Below are 20,060 nucleotides of genomic sequence, written 5' to 3' on the forward strand. Positions count from 1 at the left end.
GAGACAGCGTTTTTCAAAGTGTTGCTAGTTCAAAGGACTGTTATAAGAATATAAGAGCAAAGAATCTTGCTCAGTAATTATACTTGGAGATTCTACAGGATCTGACACGGCCACTGTTCTGTCTCTATTCCTGATCTCTTAAAAAGCACATAATAATGTCTGACACTGAATTCCGCAAACATTACCCAGTCATCTGTGTACAAATACACAAACGTGTATGTTTTGCATATTTTATATGTATATGTGTGTGTGTGTATATATACATATATATATAAAACATATACAGTATATTATACATGTGTATTGATTACAATTTCTGCAAGCAACTGGATAGGATATTAGCAAGTTTGTATCTCCACAAAATTTATATGTTGAAATCCAAACCCTGAAGGTAATGGTATTAGGAGGTGGGGATTTGAGGAGGTTGTTAGGGCATGAGAGTAGTTTACAGAGTACTTTCTAAATGCCAACTACTGATAATTTAACTTGCAAATTTTCCCTGTCCCAGACTTGATGCAGCATATGAAAAGTTCATTCCCCACTTTCTTCCCTAGAATTCCTCTCGTTGCCTAAGTTAAATTCCCACTTCTTCTAACCCACATGGTATTGGGGTGAAGGTAAAAGAAAAGAATGGACACAAAAGGGTTTTATTACTTGACATCTGCTATCCCCATGTGCAAAAGGGTAATGCAGTTATAGTCAAAGAAGAACTTGTGGAACAGTTGTACCACGCATGCTCTTACCACCCTATAAGGATTATTTCATTAAATCCTCAAAAGGCTATGGGGTCATGATTATTATTTTTATAGCATAGATGAGGAAAGTAAAGTGTCACAAACACTAAATACAGAGAACACAGATACACAGAAAACAGTGTGCAGTGTGAGTGTCAGGCATACAGGTGACCACCTGTATGCTATGCCCTGTGATGGCTACTTTTCTGGAAGTAGGGATAAAGATGCACATGAATGGTGTATTTCTCCTCTCTTGAGAAGGTCAGAATTCAGTAGGAAAGGCAGACATGTAAACAAACAAATGGAAAACATTTCCAAGAAAGAGGAAAGATGTAGAGCCAAGTTTCAGAGGTAGGGAGAAGCCAGGTAAACTTGTGAGTGGCAGACCTCCAGGTGGTCAGAAAACATGGTTTGGTGAGAAACTCAGAGGAGATGCTGCACAGACAGGTTTTCTCTCTCTAAATTGTAGACAATCACTTTAAGAGAAATGATTAGACCTTTACTGTGATTATGATTTTGCTTACAATACATTGATAGTACTATACATTTGCTGCCAAAGATGTTCAATTTGGGGTAGTGAAACCAGCACCACACGCTCAGTGAATAGAGCAAGATAGAGTCTCAGCGTCCTCACCAGCCACATGAACTTGAGTCCAGTAATTGTGTGTGAGCAAAAACCAGCATCTTGTGCGTGAGTGCTGTAGACTGAATGTGTGCGTCCCCATGAAATTTAGATGTTGAAATTCAAACCCCAAGGTGATGATATCAGGAGGTGGGGATTTGGGAAGGTGGTTAGGCTGAGGGTAGAGTCCTCATGAATGGGATTAGTGTCCTTATAAAGGGATCTCAGAGAGCTGCCTTCCCCCTTTTATCATGTGAGGACACAGCCAGAAGACGGCCTTCTGCAACACAGAAGGCGGTCCTTGCCAGAACCCGACCGTGCTGCTGGCACCTGAGCTCAGACTTCCAGCCTCCAGAACTGTGAGAATTAAGTTTTTGTTATTTATAAACAACTCAGTGTATGACACTTGTTTATAGCAGCCAGAACAAACTGAGATAAAGTAACTGGGAGAGCTGCCTGAGACACGGTGCGTAAAGGCATCGGGGATTAAGCTGCAGGAAATGGTAACAATCGTGCCTGAGACGCAGCTCCCATGGAGCAGAGGAGAACTGGAAGCCACAGCCAAGAGCAGGACCCTTGAGTATAAAACTGAGGATTTGGCGCTTCACCCTGATGGCAGGGTGCTGGGGAGTCATTCTTTCTCAGGAACCTGAAGGTAGATTCCCGATTGCTCTCCTTTGCCAAAGGGCCTTCATGCCGCCAGCTTCCAGGTTCAGGAAATATACCAAGATTATACTTTGTTTTCCCTTTGGGGGCCCTAAAAGACACTCAGAGCCACTTTCTTTTTTCTTTTCTTTTTTAAAAATTTTAAAGGTGGCGATCACAATTGGGAAAGATCGAGTTATAAAACACTGGGCTGCATAAGATAAATTAATTTCTTCAAGGTATCTTCTTTCTGCCACCCTTACCTCCTTCATCCTCAGACATCATATGGGCCCTGCTGGTTGATAACAGTTGTTGTGCAATTAAGCTGCTCTTCCAGCCTAAGTAGATGAACATTGTCTTCCTCATCCAGCCATACTTCTGCTTGGCTGAGTCCCGCTGGCTGCTAACTAGATGCACACACAGCTTCAGCAGGTGTCTGCTACTTCGTGTACTCTTCCATGACCCAAAGACGGTAAAATTCCTCTCTTCTGTGCTCCTGCGGCACTCAGTGTTTCCTTTGTCCTAGCACGTTTCCCTTGCACTGGAGGAGGTACAGCATCGTGGTTAAGAGCATGAGCTCTAAAAGCACACTGGCCAGGTTTGAAAGTATTTCTACCACTTGCCACCGTGGGGAACTGGAGTCAAGTACTTAGCCTCTTAGGGCTCAGTTTCTTTATCTGTCAAAGGGTGGTGGGTATCAGATTATCTCTTGGCATTTCCTCATAGATTAATTGGATTTAATCATGTAAGACACTAAGCACATGATGGGAACTCAATTATTATTACTGTGTTTGTGTCCATATCTAGTGAATCTCTCTGGGACAGTGAAGTATTTGTCCCCAGGACAGTGCTTCACACAGAGCAGATTTCAATACATTTTTAAAAATAAATTGCCTCTACCTTCCTCTTTCCTGTGTTGGCCCAGCACTAGATTTGAACTACCACCTGGGTTTTTCATACTACTGGATAACCTGGATCACGGTTCTCCTTAGGGTCCCACTGCTAACTGGGTTCTGCTTGGCTCCTCTTCTCCCCCAAAACTTTAATTTCTCCACAGTCCCAGATGCTTTTTCAGAACCATAAAATCAAATCTGCTGTGTATTTTTTCTATAACAGAGAGTAGCCTAGGAAAATAGATTTCTTCAAAAACTGTATCAGATCATATGATTCCTGTAACCTCTGTGAGGTTCAAGGTTACTTTGTCTTTTCTGTTAGGCAGGGTGGTGTTGCAGGGATCTAGATGTCCGATCTACACAGTCATCTTTTTTTTCACCTGGAACAAATTATTAGGTCAGTCACGCAAATCTCTCAACCATCATTTCTACAATCACCACCCATCCGCTTGTACCTGCTGTTTGCTGACTGGGTCATATTGCAAGGACACTTCTGGAATTTGGAAGAGTTCTTTACTGCCTCTCAGTCACTTTGGCAAGAGCTTCCCTTCTGAGTTCACATTTGCAGTGGGCACAGTTCTTCCAGTTTTAGCCTACTTCCAGCTGACTTCTCCTTCCTGTTACCCTAGGTTGCCAGGGTCCTAAACCCATGTGCAGCAATTGGACAGGACATCAAACCAGAAGTGTTTCCAAGATGGTGTTAAGGAGTCAGCAGGAACATTTTATGTATCTCTCAAGTAGACTTGTGTGGATGTGCCTGAGGTACTGTGAAGAGGCCAGAACAAATGGATACATGGATAAGTTGTCATATTCCCCTAGGAAGTTTTCATATTATTTCCCAAAACAACATATGCATCTACATGTGTTTACTTTGCTTTTGTTTTTTACTTTGTTCATGCATATATATATCTTCTCTTGTGGAAATCAGTGCATTTTTTTCTCATATAATTGTTTAAATCATTACTTGTACTTTTCGTATGTTCACTTATATGAGACTTAGAAAGTAAAACCCAACAATGCCAAATGCAGGTGTTATTTGCCAAAGAGAAACAGGAAAATGACACTCACTGCAGAGCAGCATGTGTAAGCAACATAGCAAGAAGTGTTTATCGTATAATTATGCTAAAAGTTGGCTAAAACACATATGTATTTGTAAGAAAATGAAGATATTGAAAGGTTATGAGAAATAGCTACTTGCTCAGATAGAATTATTCATGTGCAGAGAAGAAATACAATAGGCACAGAAGGTCAAATCACTGTCCAGAGAGAGCTGAAGATATATCAGCGTGGTTTAGTCAATGAAGATAAAATTCAGTGATTCCATGCTGTAGTGAGCATCAGTAGAATAGAACGTCCACATGATTTAAATTAGCTTTTGGCAGAAGCTAAAAATAAATTGTTTCCTACCAAGCAGGGTAAGTTCTGAAGAACAGAGCATGTTCTTAAAGAGTACAATACACTCAGCTTCCTCATGTGCCATTACACACACACACACACACACACACACACACACACACACACACACACACACTTACACACTTATTATATAGTGACATGTACCCCAAAGTGACTCTGGATTAGATGGGAAACAGGCATGCGATGTATTTAGGACATAGTACGTGATCTCTAAATGTTAATTCTCTCCTACCACCATGCTATAATTTTAGCATATAAGACTGATCTGTAGTCACAATATAGCTGAACAACCCTCTCAAAATATGTTTGAGGCAGTACAGTACAGTGGAAAGAATATTTGATTCTATCACCGACTGTGACTAACTGTGTGATGTTTGACATGCTTTATAGAGTCTCTCTCACTTTTTGTTTCTTCATCTTTAAATGATGATTTAGATCCTTATTCTGCCCTGCCCTGTGGATAGCATCGAGTTAAGTGGGGCACCTTGCACAGTATCTGGAACTTAGCAGCATTTAGTAAAGAACTTAGTAGCATTTTTTCTATTGTTATACTTATTGTTTTTCCTATTTTTTTTTCCATCTAAACTGAAGTTATTCCCTTTGACAGAACACATTCTGAATAGCAAGGGCTCACTCAAGGGCTCCCTGTTTCTCCATGCCCAGGACACACCGTTAGCAGCTATCCTTTAGCAGAAACCACTCCCCAAATCCTATCACCCCCAAACCTTGATAATTTTTATTACTGACCTGAGCCATGTTAAACATGATTAAACCTTTTCTCATGATCTGCATCTACAATGGGAAATGATGTGTGTGCGTTTGTGTGTGGTTTTTTTTTTCCTCCTTGAAAGAAAAATCCAAGTGAGATGAATAATGGACATTAGACCTAACAGTGTCACTTGTCCTCACATCTGCTGGAACATTCTGGAAGCCTGCTACTTGTCCTTTGTCCCCAAACAGTGTCTTACTTTGGTAGGGGTGTGATGCACAATATCTCAAGTGTACAACACTGCCAGGCTCAGCTCCACCCATGAGAAGGCGGTCAGAAGCTACTATGGACCTACTGCCTTCACAGGCATATGTGTGCTCATCTGTGTGGTATTTTCTCAATACAGTTCTTTAGTTAACATCTTTCTGGGTTTGTTTAATCTTTGCATTGTCTTCTATTCATAGTCAAGTACTTCTTTTTTCACACTACAATAATTAATTTTATTTGTTTAAGAGCTCATTTTCCAAGCCTGGGCTTTGATTTTGTGAGCCCAAATTTACATATTAATGAAGATAAAAGCAAACTGGATCCATGTACACGGATAAAACCCAAAAGCTCATGATTAATCACATTGTAGTTATAAAATTTCTACCAGCCTAGAATTCAGTAGTCACCGGCCTTTTAGGTCCTCTGGATGTCCCACAGGTATCTGCACTTTTCTTGAGCTGAGCAACCTCATAATCTTTCAGGTTCTGGGTGATAACACTGGTTAATCCCCAAGCATAGAGGTCACATGGAAGGCTCAGGAAGACTTCATTCTCAATGGCATATGTCCCCTTCACCATTGTTGACACTGAGTGAATCCTGGAAAGAATTTTCAACATGGATTCAATGAAATCAGCTACGTTTAACCCAGTTGCCCAGTTGGTGTATCCCTTCAGCTTAATGACTTCATAGGCACTTTCAGCCACCATTTAATACCCTTCCTTCCAATTCACACCATCATTGTCCATTCCCACTTCTGGATTCAGTTCCTGGAGAGAAACACCAGCCACATTCACTCCCCTTCACACAGCTACACTTGAGTCGTATGTTATCCCCAAATCCATCCATGGTAGCTGCTGGGATCAATGTCAAGTGTTTCAGCCATAAAACAACAAAATCTAGCAGAATCCAGATTACACCCACTTCAAATCACTTGGTGCTTTGATAATCCACTTAGTTTCCAAATAACATATGTAAAGATGTATATTGGGTTGGAAACCACAATTACGATGCAATCAGGACTGTACTTGATGATCTGAGGAATAATGAATTTGAAGACATTAGCATTTCTCTGCACCAGATAGAAACGACTCTTGCCCTCTTGCTGACGGACTTCCGCAGTTACCACCACAATCTTAGAATTGGCAGTCACAGAGTAATCTTTATCTGCCACAATTTTAGATGTCTGAAGTAATAAGCTCCCGTGCTTCACATCCATCATTTCTCCTTTGAGATTATCTTCCAAAACTTTCACAACAGCAAATTCATCAGCCAGAGACTCCCCCAGAATGCTGATAGCACACGCCACGCCAACTTGTCCAACACCCACTACAGTAATCTTATTGTTTGGGACCATTGCCTCCCCTTCTGCAACTGCTGCAATGAGTTTTTCCTTAAGAGTTGCCATTGTGCACAGGAGAGAGAGGGCTCTGAAGAGCTCTGTAAAACAGTCCTGAGACGGAGCCAATGTCTACCCATAGTCAAGCACTTTTTCCACTTCACCAAATTCAAATGATAATGACCTGCTATGATGCATTCGCTTTATAAAGTATGTTCACATCTATGAGCACATTCGATATTCGTAGTAGCTTTATGAGGGTAAAAATTATTTTCCCCTTTCATGGAAGGAAAGAACCAAAGCTCTTCAAGGTTAAATAGCTATTAGTTATTATGCATTTAGGCTAGATCTTAAACTTAGGTATTGCCCACATCCAGGTCTGTTTATTCTAAAATACATAGTTTTCAAAATCTCCATTTTTCTATTTACCTTTATTTTTATTATTTGAGGGAATTTGGTCGTTTTAATTTTTTTTTTCCCTTCAGAGCAAAAATATTGTTTCTGGTTTATAAATTTAATACCTGAACTCATATTATGTGTAACTTGGGGCTTCATTCACTCATTGATCCAATTAGTCATTCATTCTCTTACTAAATATTTATTAAGTACATATAGAGGGCTGTGTAAAGTTAGTCACAAAAGGCCTTAACAATCCCTGAGTAAGCAACATTAAGAAGTGACTGTAGGAACTAGGGCAAAAAATAACATACCGGTTGGCAATTGCTTTCGATTGAATGTTTCCCCCAAACTCAATGAAGTTTGACCCCCATTGTAACAGTGCTATGAGGATGGGAAATCCAATTATGGTATGTGAAAGGTGGGGGCTTTAGGAGGTGATTAGATTGTGAGGACTGTGCCCTCATGAATGGATTGATCCATTTATGGAGTAGTGGGTGTGGTTCTGATGGTGTTATAAGGAGGGCAAATGAGAAAGTTAGGTTTCTCTTGCTCAGCCCATTCTCACCATGTGACATCCTGGTCTCCGTGGGACCTTGTAGAGAGTTCCCACCCAGCAGAAGGCCCTCACCAGCATCCCCTGGACTGTGGGCCTCCCAGCCTGCAAAACTGTAAGAACTAAATGTAATATTTTTGTGAATTACCCAGTTTCAGGTATTCTGTTACAAACAACAGAAAACAGACTAATACAGCAGTCTAACTAAAGTTCCAAATATTGGTATACACCATGAGAATTGTTAAATTTGTAATTCCTCTGCATGAAAGATTTGTCTCTTCTCTTCATTAATTTTATACATTTATTTATTTGCTGGTTTATTTATTTCAGTATGGATTCATGGATATTTATTTTATACTTTGGATTATAATTCAAAACTAATTCATTTATTTTGTTGTTCCAATTCCTCTACTGTGTCCTCTGGAACATCTTTTAGCGACACCTGTGGCCCTTTGATATATCAATATCATTGGGTTTTTTTTTTGTTTTTTTTGTTTTTTTTTTAGCACTTTCTTACTTTCTGACAATACAAAATGCTCCAGGCTCATCTTATATATTTCTTGCCAAGTCATAGAATCAGTGATTTCTCCAAAGATCCCAATTCCTTTTACGGAAAAAATAGTATTACAAACCAGGATCTGGAGTGTTGTTGCTTGTAGACTCTCTCCACTGACAGAGCTAAGAAATATATATGTATACGCTAACCTGTGTATATTCACATGTATCTAGAAATACTTGTATTTCTTTCCGCAACCATCTGTATCTATATGAAGCTAAACGTTTTTGACCAGAGTTATTATGCCTTTTCCAGTATGTCATATAGTTGGAAATAGATAGTAGGTAGCTTCTAATATACCAACTGACTTTTTTCACTTAGCAATATGCATTTAAAATTTATCCGTGTCCTTTTTGTGGCATAACAGCTCATTTCTTTTTATTGTGTGCAGGTTTTTTTGTGAACAAATTTTTGAAATCATTTGGTTAGTTGTACTACTTTCCTAGTGCAGCTGTAACAAAGCAGTAAACAAACTGAGTGGCTTAAAACAACAGAAATTTATTATCTCACAGTTCTGGAAGTTAGAGTATAAAATTAGGGTGTTAGCAGGTTTGGTTTCTGCTGGAGGGTCTGGGGGAGAATATGATTTATGCTTTTCTCCTAGCTTCTGGTGGTTGTGTAGTGGCCATCGACCCTTGGTATCCCTTACACTGTAGACACATCTCTCCAGTCTCCACCTCTGTCTTGATGTGATGTTTTCTCTCTGTGTTATTCTCTGTGTCTCTTTTTTTCTCTTCATTTATAGACATGAGTCATGCTGGATTAGGGCCCATCCAACTGCAGTATGACATCATCTTAAATAGTTACATCTGCAACTACCTTATTTCTGAATCAAGTCATATTCTGAGGTTCTGGAAAGGACAAGAATTTGGGGGAGACACTTTTCAACTCAGTATAGTGGTTATGCTGTGTTTTGTTTGTTTGTTTTATCATAATAAAAATATAGTTAACGTGCTTCTACACCAACCAGTACAGATTTGGTAGGACTCCAACAGTCACACGCAATTCTTTCTCAAGGAGGAAATACTCAAAAATGTGGTCAGGTTTCCTTAGAATACCAGCTCCACTCTGATGGGACAAAATTACATTATTCTTTAGTCTCTTCAGATAATCCGTGGTCATTGATGTTCCATATCCCGGCTCCACCACTTATTATTTATGTGACCTTAAACTCCCCTAGAATTTCTATTTTCTCATCTATAAAATGGGATTAGTAACAATAGTTTCTACCTGTAGAAGAAACCAAGATATATGGGTTAGAAAAAATAAAATAAATGGAAAGTGAAACAAAGAAAAACTAAATATTTCCCACCTGATAAAAATCAGTTATGTTCACCTGATCATACATATAAGAAGAGAATGCGACCCGTCTATCCCACAGAGACTTAACTCATTTGCTGGCTCCTTCATATAGTAGACTTTGATGCGTCTAGAGAACTGGCTGTAGCTAGCTCCTGGTCTTCATCCTTCAGGCTGCTGTTACAAAGCACCATAGACTGGGTGGCTTATAGACAACGGAGACTCAATTCCCACAGTTCTAGAGGCTGCGAGTCTAATGGCAGTGTGTCAGCATGCTTGGGTTCTGGTGATATATAAGTCCATTTGTGTTGCTTATAACAGAATATCTGTTATACACACACACACACACACACACACACACACACACACACAGACACACACATATATCTGAAACTGGGTAATTTATAAGGAAATGGAATTAATTCCTTCTAGTTTTAGAGGCTGGGATGTCCAAAGTCCAGGGGACACATATGGTGAGGGCCTTCTACAGCCATGCAGGGTGTCACATGGCTCGAATGGGCTGAGCAAGAGACAGAGCTAACCTGCTCACTTGCTCTCCTTATGTAGCCATCAGAACCACACTCATTACTCCATGAATGGATCAGTCCATTCATGAGGGCACAGTCCTCACAATCTAATCACCTCTTAAAGGCTTTGCCTTTCAAATGCCATAATTTGATTTCTCCCTCTCTCAAGACTGTTACAATGGGTATCATGTTTCCAATACATGAACTTTTGGGGGCACATTTAACCCATAGCTGGTGAGGACCCCTTGGGCTGCAGATGGTCAACTCTGAATTGTATTCTCGGATGGGGGAAAGAGAGTGAACTGGCTCTCAAGACTGTATTTATAAAGGCATTAATCACATTCATGAAGGCTCTGTCTCATGACCTGATTATTCCCATAGGTCTCACCTACAAATACCATCACATGGGTGGGGGCTAGATTTCAATGTATGAATTTTGGATGCAAACATTCAGTTCATAACAGCTCGCCTATCTTGTGTTGTCAGCTCCTACCTGATATTGTCAGGAAAAGAACAGGAACTCACGTTCAGGTATATAACTTTCATTCAAGACACGATTGTGGTAATAAATAAACAATAAATAAAAATAAACATTTGGTTTAGAGATAAAATTCATAGAAAGTTCATCCTTCAGACATTCTATTGGAAAAAGCCACCTATAAATCATCTGCATGAGAAGGTTGTTTTGAAGGTTAAACAAAATAATACATATAAAGCATTGAGATCTCTTTTTGACCCAGTAAAGAGCATGTGATAGAATTTATATTTTTTAACTTAGGTCTTTGTAACTATATGTAGAATTAAATTAGTCTTTGTTTATGTTGATACTCATTGTCCCTCTTAGGTTAAAAAAAACCATTATTAAAACTATTATTTTCTCTTGGAGTTGATAAATGATTTTAGCACAGTAGCAGGATACAAAATCAACACACAAAAAATCAGTAGCATTACTATTCTCTAATAGTGAACATGCAGAAAGGGAAATTAGGAAAGCTTGCCCATTTACAATAGCCACCAAAAAAGTAAAATACTTAGGAATTGAGTTAACCAAGGAGGTGAAAAATCTCTATAATGAGAACTACAAACCACTGCTGAGAGAAATTAGAGAGGATACAAGAAGATGGAAAGATATCTCATGCTCTTGGATTGGAAGAATCAACATAGTGAAAATGTCCATACTACCCAAAGTGATATACAAATTCAATGCAATCCCCATCAAAATTCCAATGACATTTTTCTCAGAAATGGAAAGAACTATCCAGACATTTATATGGAATAACAAAAGATCATGCATAGCCAAAGCAACATTGAGCAAAAATAATAAAGTTGGAGGCATAACACTACCTGACATTAAACTATACTACAAATCTATAATAAACAAAACAGTATGGTACTGGCATAAAAACAGACACACTGATCAATGGAAGAGAATAGAGAATCCAGAAATCAACTCACACACTTACTGCCATCTGATCTTTGACAAAGGCACCAAGCCTATTCACTGGGGAAGGGACTGCCTCTTCAGCAAATGGTGCTGGGATAACTGGATATCCATATGCAGGAGAATGAAACTAGATCCATACCTCTCACCATATACTAAAATCAACTCAAAATGGATTAAGGATTTAAATATACACCCTGAAACAATAAAACTTCTTAAAAAAACATAGGAGAAACTCTTCAGGAAATAGGACTGGGCACAGACTTCATGAATACGACCCCAAAAGCACAGGCAACCAAAGGAAAAATAAACAAATGGGATTATATCAAACGAAAAAGCTTCTGCACAGCCAAAGAAACAATTAACAGAGTTAAAAGACGACCAACAGAGTGGAAGAAAATATTTGCAAAATATACATCTGACAAAGGTTTAATATCCAGAATATATAAGGAACTCAAACAACTTTACAAGAAGAAAACAAGCAACCCAATTAAAAAATGGGAAAAGAGCTAAGTAGGCATTTCTCTAAGGAAGATATACAAATGGCCAACAGACATATGAAAAAATGCTCAACATCACTCAGCATCTGGGAAATGCAAATCAAAACCACACTGAGATACCATCTCACCCCAGTTAGGATGGCTAAAATCCAAAAGACTATGAACGATAAATGCTGGCGAGGTTGCGGAGAAAAAGGAACTCTCATACATTGTTGGTGGGACTGCAAAATGGTGCAGCCTCTATGGAAAATGGTATGGAGGTTCCTCAAACAATTGCAGATAGATCTACCATACGACCCAGCTATCCCACTACTGGGAATATACCCAGAGGAATGGAAATCATGAAGTCGAAGGTATACCTGTTCCCCAATGTTCATCGCAGCACTCTTTACAATAGCCAAGAGTTGGAACCAGCCCAAATATCCATCATCAGATGAGTGGATTCGGAAAATGTGGTACATCTACACAATGGAATACTACTCAGCTATAAAAACGAATGAAATGCTGCCATTTGCAACAACATGGATGGACCTTGAGAGAATTATATTAAGTGAAACAAGTCAGGCACAGAAAGAGAAATACCACATGTTCTCACTTATTGGTGGGAGCTAAAAATTAATATATAAATTCACACACACACACACACACACACACAAATCAGGGCGGGGGGAGAAGATATAACAACCACAATTACTTGAAGTTGATACGACAAGCAAACAGAAAGGACATTGTTGGGGGAGAGAGGGGGAGGGAGAAGGGAGGGAGGCTTTGGTGATGGGGAGCAATAATCAGCCACAATGTATATCAACAAAATAAAATTTAAAAAATAAAATAAAATAAAATATTCTCTTAATAAAAAAAAAAAAAAACTATGGTAAACAAAACAGCATGGTACTGGCACAAAAACAGACACATGGTCCAATGGAACAGAAGTGAGAACACAGAAATCAATCCAGGTGCTTACAGCCACCTGGTCTTTGACAAAATCACCAAGAACATATAACCAGAGCAAGGACAGCCTCTTCAGTAAATGGTGCTGGGAAAAACAGATATCCATGTGATTGATACTAGACCTGTATAACTCACCATATACCAGATTCATCTCAAAATGAATTAAAGACTTAAATATAAGACCTGAAACAGTAAAACGACTAGAAGATAACATAGAAACACTTCAGGATGTAAGACTGTGCAAAGACTTCATGAATAAGACCTCAAAAGCACAAGCAATAAAAGAAAAAATAAACAAATGGGATTATATCAAACTAAGGAGCTTCCACACAGCAATGGAAACAATCAACAGAGTGAAAGACAAGAGTAGGAGACAATATTTGCACACTATAAATCTGACAAGTGATTAGTGCACAAAATATAGAAGGAGCTTACATAACAATAAATAAACAAATAATCCAATTAAAAAATGGGCAAAGGAGCTGAACAGACATTTCTCAAAAGAAGGCCTACAAATGGATAACAAGTATATGAAAAAATGCTCAATGTCACTAATCATCAGCGATGTGGAAATCAAAACCACAGTAAGCTCATCTCACCCCAGCTAGACTATTATCAAAACGACAGAGAATAACACATGTTGGCAAAGATATGGAGAACAGGGAACTCTTCTACACTGTTGCTGGAACTGTAAATTAGTACAGCCATTATGGAAAACAGCATGGAGGTTTCTCAAACAACAACAGTTAGAACTACCATATAATCCAGCAATCCCACTACTGGGTATATACCAAAGGGAATGGAAATCACCATGCTGAAGGGATACCTGCACTCCCATGTTTATCTAGGCTCTAATTACAACAGTCAAGATATGGAGCCAAAGTAAATGTTCATCGATGGACAACTGGATAAGGAAAATGTGGTATACATATTCATGAAATACTAATCTGCCATAAAAAGAATGAAATTCTGCTATTCGCATTTACCCAGATGAACGTGGAGAAAATTCTGTTAAGGGAAATAAGCCAGGCACAGTAAGAGAAATACCATATGTCCTTGATAATAAGTGGGAAATAAGTAAATAAATGAAACAACAATGACAATAATATGCTAAACTTTCAGGAGAGAACAGAGCTGTGGTTACTAGAGGTGGGAAAGGGAGAGTGAAGGAGGTTATCAAGAAATTGGTTAATAGACACAAGGAATGTTTATGTTTTGTGATAATGAGCATGCTAATTATCCTCATTCATTGGACACAGGTATTGATATTCAGCTGTGTACCTCACAAATATGTATAATCAATTTTGCTTTAAGTAACTTTTTTAATTTAAAAAAAAATGCAAAGCACAACAGTAACAGCCTCTTCACTTCAATCTGGTGGCCCTTCTGGGCTCTTAGGATCTGACAATGCAGTGAGGTTCTCACCTATTTTATTTGACCTGTCTCCCAAATTTGACAGCTGACCAGTCTTTATTTCTTACGTGTTTCTCTTTCCTTGGCCTTATGATAACATACCTTTCTCTTTCCTTCCTTCTCAAGTGCCTTTCTCAGCTCTTCTATCATTCTTACCATTTAAACATGATTTCTTCAAGCCTTCTTCCAGCCACTCTTCATATTCTCTCCTGAGAAATCTCATTGTCTTTCATAGTCATTTTTGACTACTTTATTGAATAATCCCAAACTCAGGTCTCTCTATTCAATCTAACCATTTAATTAATGGTTTCAATGAGATACCACAAGCATTTCAGAAACAATCAAACAAACATATCCGAAACAGTACACCTTCTCCACCAAAACAATCACATCCCAGTCTTCTCTAAGTTAGTATCATCAGCCATCTAGCTGTATAAGTCCAAAACCAGATGCTCTCCTAAAACAGGCACATATTTCACATTTGCTTGCTAATTAATGTTATCAAGTTCTATTGACTCTTCCTCCTAAATAATGCTTAAAGCTGCTCACCTCTCATGCATATATGACTTCTCATGCATATAAGGCCAACTTTGTAGTCCAAACTCCATAATCTCACCTTTGATCCACTGCAATAGGCTTTTAATAAATTTACTGCAATATAACATTCACTTTGAAGTAAGAACATGAAAGATATTCAGAATATTTAACAAGTATGGCATAGGTATGACCCATGGTTTTAGTGGAAACATTTTGCCAGAATTATTATTCTGATAGGCAAAACCAATGGCACCAGAAGGAGAGTTATAGTTGAAATCTATCATACTATTTATTAATATGTATAGAGTCTATCTCCCCTGTCCCCCTGTACTCATTTCTCTAATGGCAGACACTCCCTCAGTCTTGTTGACCACTGTAATTTGTAACCTAAAGAGTACCTGACACTGAGTAAGGTCACAGTAAACCCTTGATTACTACATCAATGGATGACTGTATGAATAAATAAATGATTATATGAATGAAGGTTAAACTTCTATATAATTAAAATGAGCAGAATCAACAAATCAAGGACCTGGCTCTTATCTATTGCTTTATTCTCATCACCCACCAATTTTCCTATATTTCAATGCCCTAAACTTGTCAAGTTTCTACCAAAATCAATAGATTTACATTCATTGTTTCTCATATATAAATTATAACCTTCCCACTGTTTGATTGGCTAACTCCTAATCAGGCTTCACATCTCTGCTTAAACGTTCCTTTTGTTTCTTGACCCAATTCAGTTCTTTCATTTCCCTGTACCTTACCTTGGCTAGATTTATCACTATGATATCAGAATCCTCTTTCTGTGTAATCATTTTAATAGCTATGATCTATTAGACAGTCAGCCTTGTGGAGCATTGTGTTTATCTCCCCTCCACTGTATCTTCAGCCTCCAGATATCGTCTTGCAATAACAGGTTCTCAAAAAGTGTTTGCTAAAAAAATACCTTGTTATTTGTTATTTTCAAAATAAATTAACATCTCATCTATACTGCAAATATCTCTAAAAAACTTGAAACTTTTATAAATCTGCTTTTGGCAAAAATGGGAAAGGGAATTTATTATAGAACTGTTTCTAGTACAGAATACATTAGAAGATAGTTAACTTTAATATGTATGTATGTATGTGTTACATTTATGAATATATGTTATGTGTCTATATGTTATATATGTAACACATGCGGTACATATATATGTAAATGAAACATATTAGTCTGGTAAGAAAATGAGGGTTATCCTCAGAGGTCAAAAATTGTGAAAATGTGTATAACCATAAAGGTACACAAGCATTGAAGCTGTTTTTTTTTTCAAAGAGGCAACTAATAATATACTGATGTATGTGAGATAGGAAGAAAACCCTGGAACCCCATGCAAAATGAGAAGTAAACTAGAGTATCACACATAGAACGAAAATAACTGAAAAGTGACTATTTTAATGATAGAACTAGGAAAAAAAGCTGTCTCTGGATGCAGAAAATTTGGGCATACTTAACTAACCTTGACCTTTATTTGGCTACAGGTAAAAAACATCTAGATTTTCATAAGAGTTGTGGTTAAAATTTATAATACTGTTTGTTCTAATAATCCCCATGACAAAATTTCATTTTACTTTCTCTGAACCGATAGTAACCCATGGACTGGACAAATATATGGACCATGGACTTGGCAAATATAAGTTTCATTTGAACGTAGAGCACAAACATATAATTCCAAAGAAGGTAAGTTCAGAATTTTCTGAAAAAAAAAAAATAGCAATTTTTCTTAATGACACACAATTATATAATAAGCAACAATAGTTTTCTTGTCAAGTTTTATGAGAACCTTTGATTTCCACCCATACAAGTTAGAATTTTATAAATAAGTAGTCCATAATAGTATGGATTTAAATTATAATATTATTGGTACAATGCAATTCTTATTTTGAAATAAACCTTTGCCTGCAGAGTTGACTTCCTGAGTTCAGAATATAAAAGTCCAAAGACTGAGTTAGATGCCGTGTTTGAGTTTCAGACACAGAAAAGTAAGAAAATGTCATTGCACAAACACATTTGTAAGAAACAAAATAACTGATTAATTAAAATTCCCAAGAAATGTTACAAGATGTCATAATAAAATTTTCACAGATATAGAGACATTAGAGACATCTGTAGAGCTCCTTTGAGGGGAAAATCAAGTAATTGCTTAAATCAAGGAAATAAATTTGAGATATGAATATTTATTAACTTAATAAAACCTCTGCTGGTTATGCTGCAACGTTAATGGTAGCTGAATATATGGCAAACTTTAATTTATTGATAGTGTATGGAAAGCATAATTTGAGTCAAAATGATGAAAAATGGTGTGGATCAAAACAGCCAGTAGATCACAGCTAATATTTAAGGATGTGCTATAAAATATACGGAAAGAACAGTAGTGGTATTGAAGTGTTTTATTTACAAATTGTGAATGCAATGCATCATAAACATAAATCAGAATTAAATTCAAATTGTTGCACATTGAAAACAGGTTTTCTTGTCTTATTTTTCATAGTTAAACTGTACATGAAATATTATTACAGTCATACATTGCTTAGCGACATGAATACTTTCTCAGGAATGTGTCATTGGAGGCAATTTTGTTGTTGTGTGAACTTCACAGAGTGTGACTTACACAGAATTAGATGATACAGCAAAGAAGACATACCTAGGTGATGTGGTATTACCTATGGCTCCTAGGCTGCAAACCTGAACAGCATGTTGCTGTAATGAATACTGCAAGCAATTGTACATAGTGGTAAGCATTTTTCATCTAAACATATTTAAACATAGAAAATACAGTAGAATATGATATTATAGTACTATGGGACCACCATTGTATATGTGGTCTATTGACCAAAAAGTAGTTATGCTGCACATAACTGTAATTCTTTCATATTTGTATTTGTATTCCTAAGTTACTCTTGAATTCTAAAAATTAAAAGCTATCACGATACTATATGAGAGATATACAAAGTTTGGCATTATTTTTTTCCCCAGAGACAACTTTTGCCACCAATTTCCATTTGAAGTTGTTTTAAAGACACACTGAGACTAGATTTATAATATTGTTTCATCTTCCACTTTAAAAAACTATGCATATGTTATTGATGTTGTTAAGGTATCCTTAAAGTGATAGCAGAATTTTTAGCTATGTTAATAGTTGTATAGCAAATAATTGAACTGACTGAACATTAACATATATCAGCTGTTAAAAGAGTCCCAAATACAAAACTGATAGTTGTGTAGGAGAATTTCATTTAGTTTTCATTTCTATAGGCATATCCAAAGGGTAATGTAATTTTTCCCTTTTGGCTTAATATCCTTTTCTATGCTCTTTAGAAGAGCAAAATATGACATTTTTGAACAATAAAAGCAATGTCCCAGTGGAATCAAAGCTGGTAAGGTATTATAATTCATTTACATAACAAGGGAAAGTAGTACCAATCTTCCACAGTTCATTTTCAGATTTCAAATGAACTCTACTCTTAAGGATTATGCCATATAGCACTCCAGATATTTTCTTATTTTCTACAAATAAAACACAATGGTAGGAGAAATAAATTACTGAATTAATAGGTTACAGAAAATCACTTTATCCCTATTCTAGGGAAAATAAAATAGAATAATCGTTATGAAAATATTTTGTATAGATATTACCTTTTCTTTCCTTTAAAGACAAAGGAACTTCACTAACATAAAAATCCAGATGGAAAACGAGAAATGAGGATATTTCTCCAAGGCGGAACCTTGCCATAACTTGCTTGTTTCCATTGTACGTCAGGGAATTAATGTCCATAATAATTTTATGTTGTAAGACCTCAGTAGGAAATTAGATTATGGCTCCTGCTGAAGCCACAGAGATAAAATAGTCTATAAGAGATAATTCCAAATTCACATTCCTATCACAAGAAGTTCCCAGGGAATAAGTCCACAATTTCTCTAAAGAAGTTATGGAACTAGAGGCAATAAAGTAATATTTTTAGACTTAAACTGGTAAAAAACCAAAAATGTTAAGACAAAATCGTGCATCGTGTATAATGTTATTTATTACATGTGTACAGAAATATTCCTCAAAATATGTGTGTGTGTCTGTATATATATATATATATTTATATCATATCATATAGGTGTATGTGAGTGATATATATAGACCAAACAAGTGCAAGCTTTACTTCCTTAAACTAGGACAGTGATACCATAAAAGAACTGGCAAAAAGGTAATTAATGAGAGCAAAGGGAGAGATGTCTAAGACCAGTAAGCTCAAAAATTAAAGAAAACTTGAAAAGGTCAATATGAGAGTCAAGGTTCCTGAGTTTGGCTTATGCAGGCCAATGAAACTAAGTGCTCTGTTCTTTGTTCTATGCTCCTCTGAAACACAGTGTAGATATGTGTTTTTGATTCTCTTTATCCAATATTGTCTCTGTTTTTGTTTGCTGTTCTGACTTAATTAGTAAAAGTGTTCTATTTTATTCTCAAAGCTGTTTTAGTCTAATGAACAAGAAAAATCCACAGATTAGCAAGACCACGGTTGTTGTCCTGGTTCAGGATGGGTAGTAGACCAGTAAGACATTCAATGAGGAGATCCTGGAAGGGCTGAATTATGCATGTGCCAGGGAGTTGTAAGGGATACCAACAAAGAAGACTTGAGAACTGGCTTAAACTCCAAATCCATTACTCAATCTGCACAGAGTATGGTTGGCAGAAGTTGAAAGTCTTACAGAATTGAGATACTTGAGTATAATTTCTACCCAAATTATTGGATGACTACTAAAATTTGGACACAGGGGGGATACGTAGGTATACATACTAAAATAATAAAAATCTGAACAAATTCAGCACAGACATCAGCAGCATGAAGGAGACAACACTTACAGTTTAAGCTCATACTACTAAACCAAAATGAGACAAAACCCCAACAACCTCATACAGAAAAAAACCTAAAAAACAAAACAAAACAAGAAAAACATGCAGACTTCAGAGCTGCTATAAGATATGCTCTAAAATGTCCATTTTTCAACGAGAAATTGCTAGACATGCAAAGAAGTGAGAGTATAACCCATACTCTGCTAAACATCAGTCAATAGAATTTGACTTTGAATAAGCCCAGACATTGGGTTTGACAAATTACTAATTAAAAGCAGCTATAATAACAACGTTAAAAGAACAAAGAACAATGTATTTAAAGAGTTAAATAAAATAGTCTATACATGATTTAGAAAATTGGGAATCTCAGCATACCAAT

At 37.0% G+C, this 20,060-nt stretch overlaps 1 protein-coding gene and 1 long non-coding RNA gene across 2 annotated transcripts in view; one reads left to right on the forward strand and one right to left on the reverse strand.

Annotated features, from left to right (window-relative positions):
* LOC134362411 (uncharacterized) overlaps window positions 1–16,512 on the forward strand; it is a 70,386-nt gene extending 53,874 nt beyond the window's left edge. Inside the window, exon 4 of the long non-coding RNA XR_010021625.1 lies at window positions 16,427–16,512. This is a non-coding gene — a long non-coding RNA (uncharacterized LOC134362411). The remainder of the gene's footprint in view (window positions 1–16,426) is intronic.
* Window positions 6,209–6,691, reverse strand: LOC134362937 (L-lactate dehydrogenase B chain-like). The gene has a single exon (XM_063078368.1). It carries the CDS (start codon window positions 6,689–6,691, stop codon window positions 6,209–6,211), a length of 483 nt encoding a protein of 160 aa, XP_062934438.1.
* Window positions 16,513–20,060: the final 3,548 nt, after the last annotated feature.

Source organism: Cynocephalus volans, chromosome 14 (genome assembly GCF_027409185.1).
Source record: "Cynocephalus volans isolate mCynVol1 chromosome 14, mCynVol1.pri, whole genome shotgun sequence".
In the NCBI taxonomy this organism is placed as follows: Eukaryota; Metazoa; Chordata; class Mammalia; order Dermoptera; family Cynocephalidae; genus Cynocephalus; species Cynocephalus volans.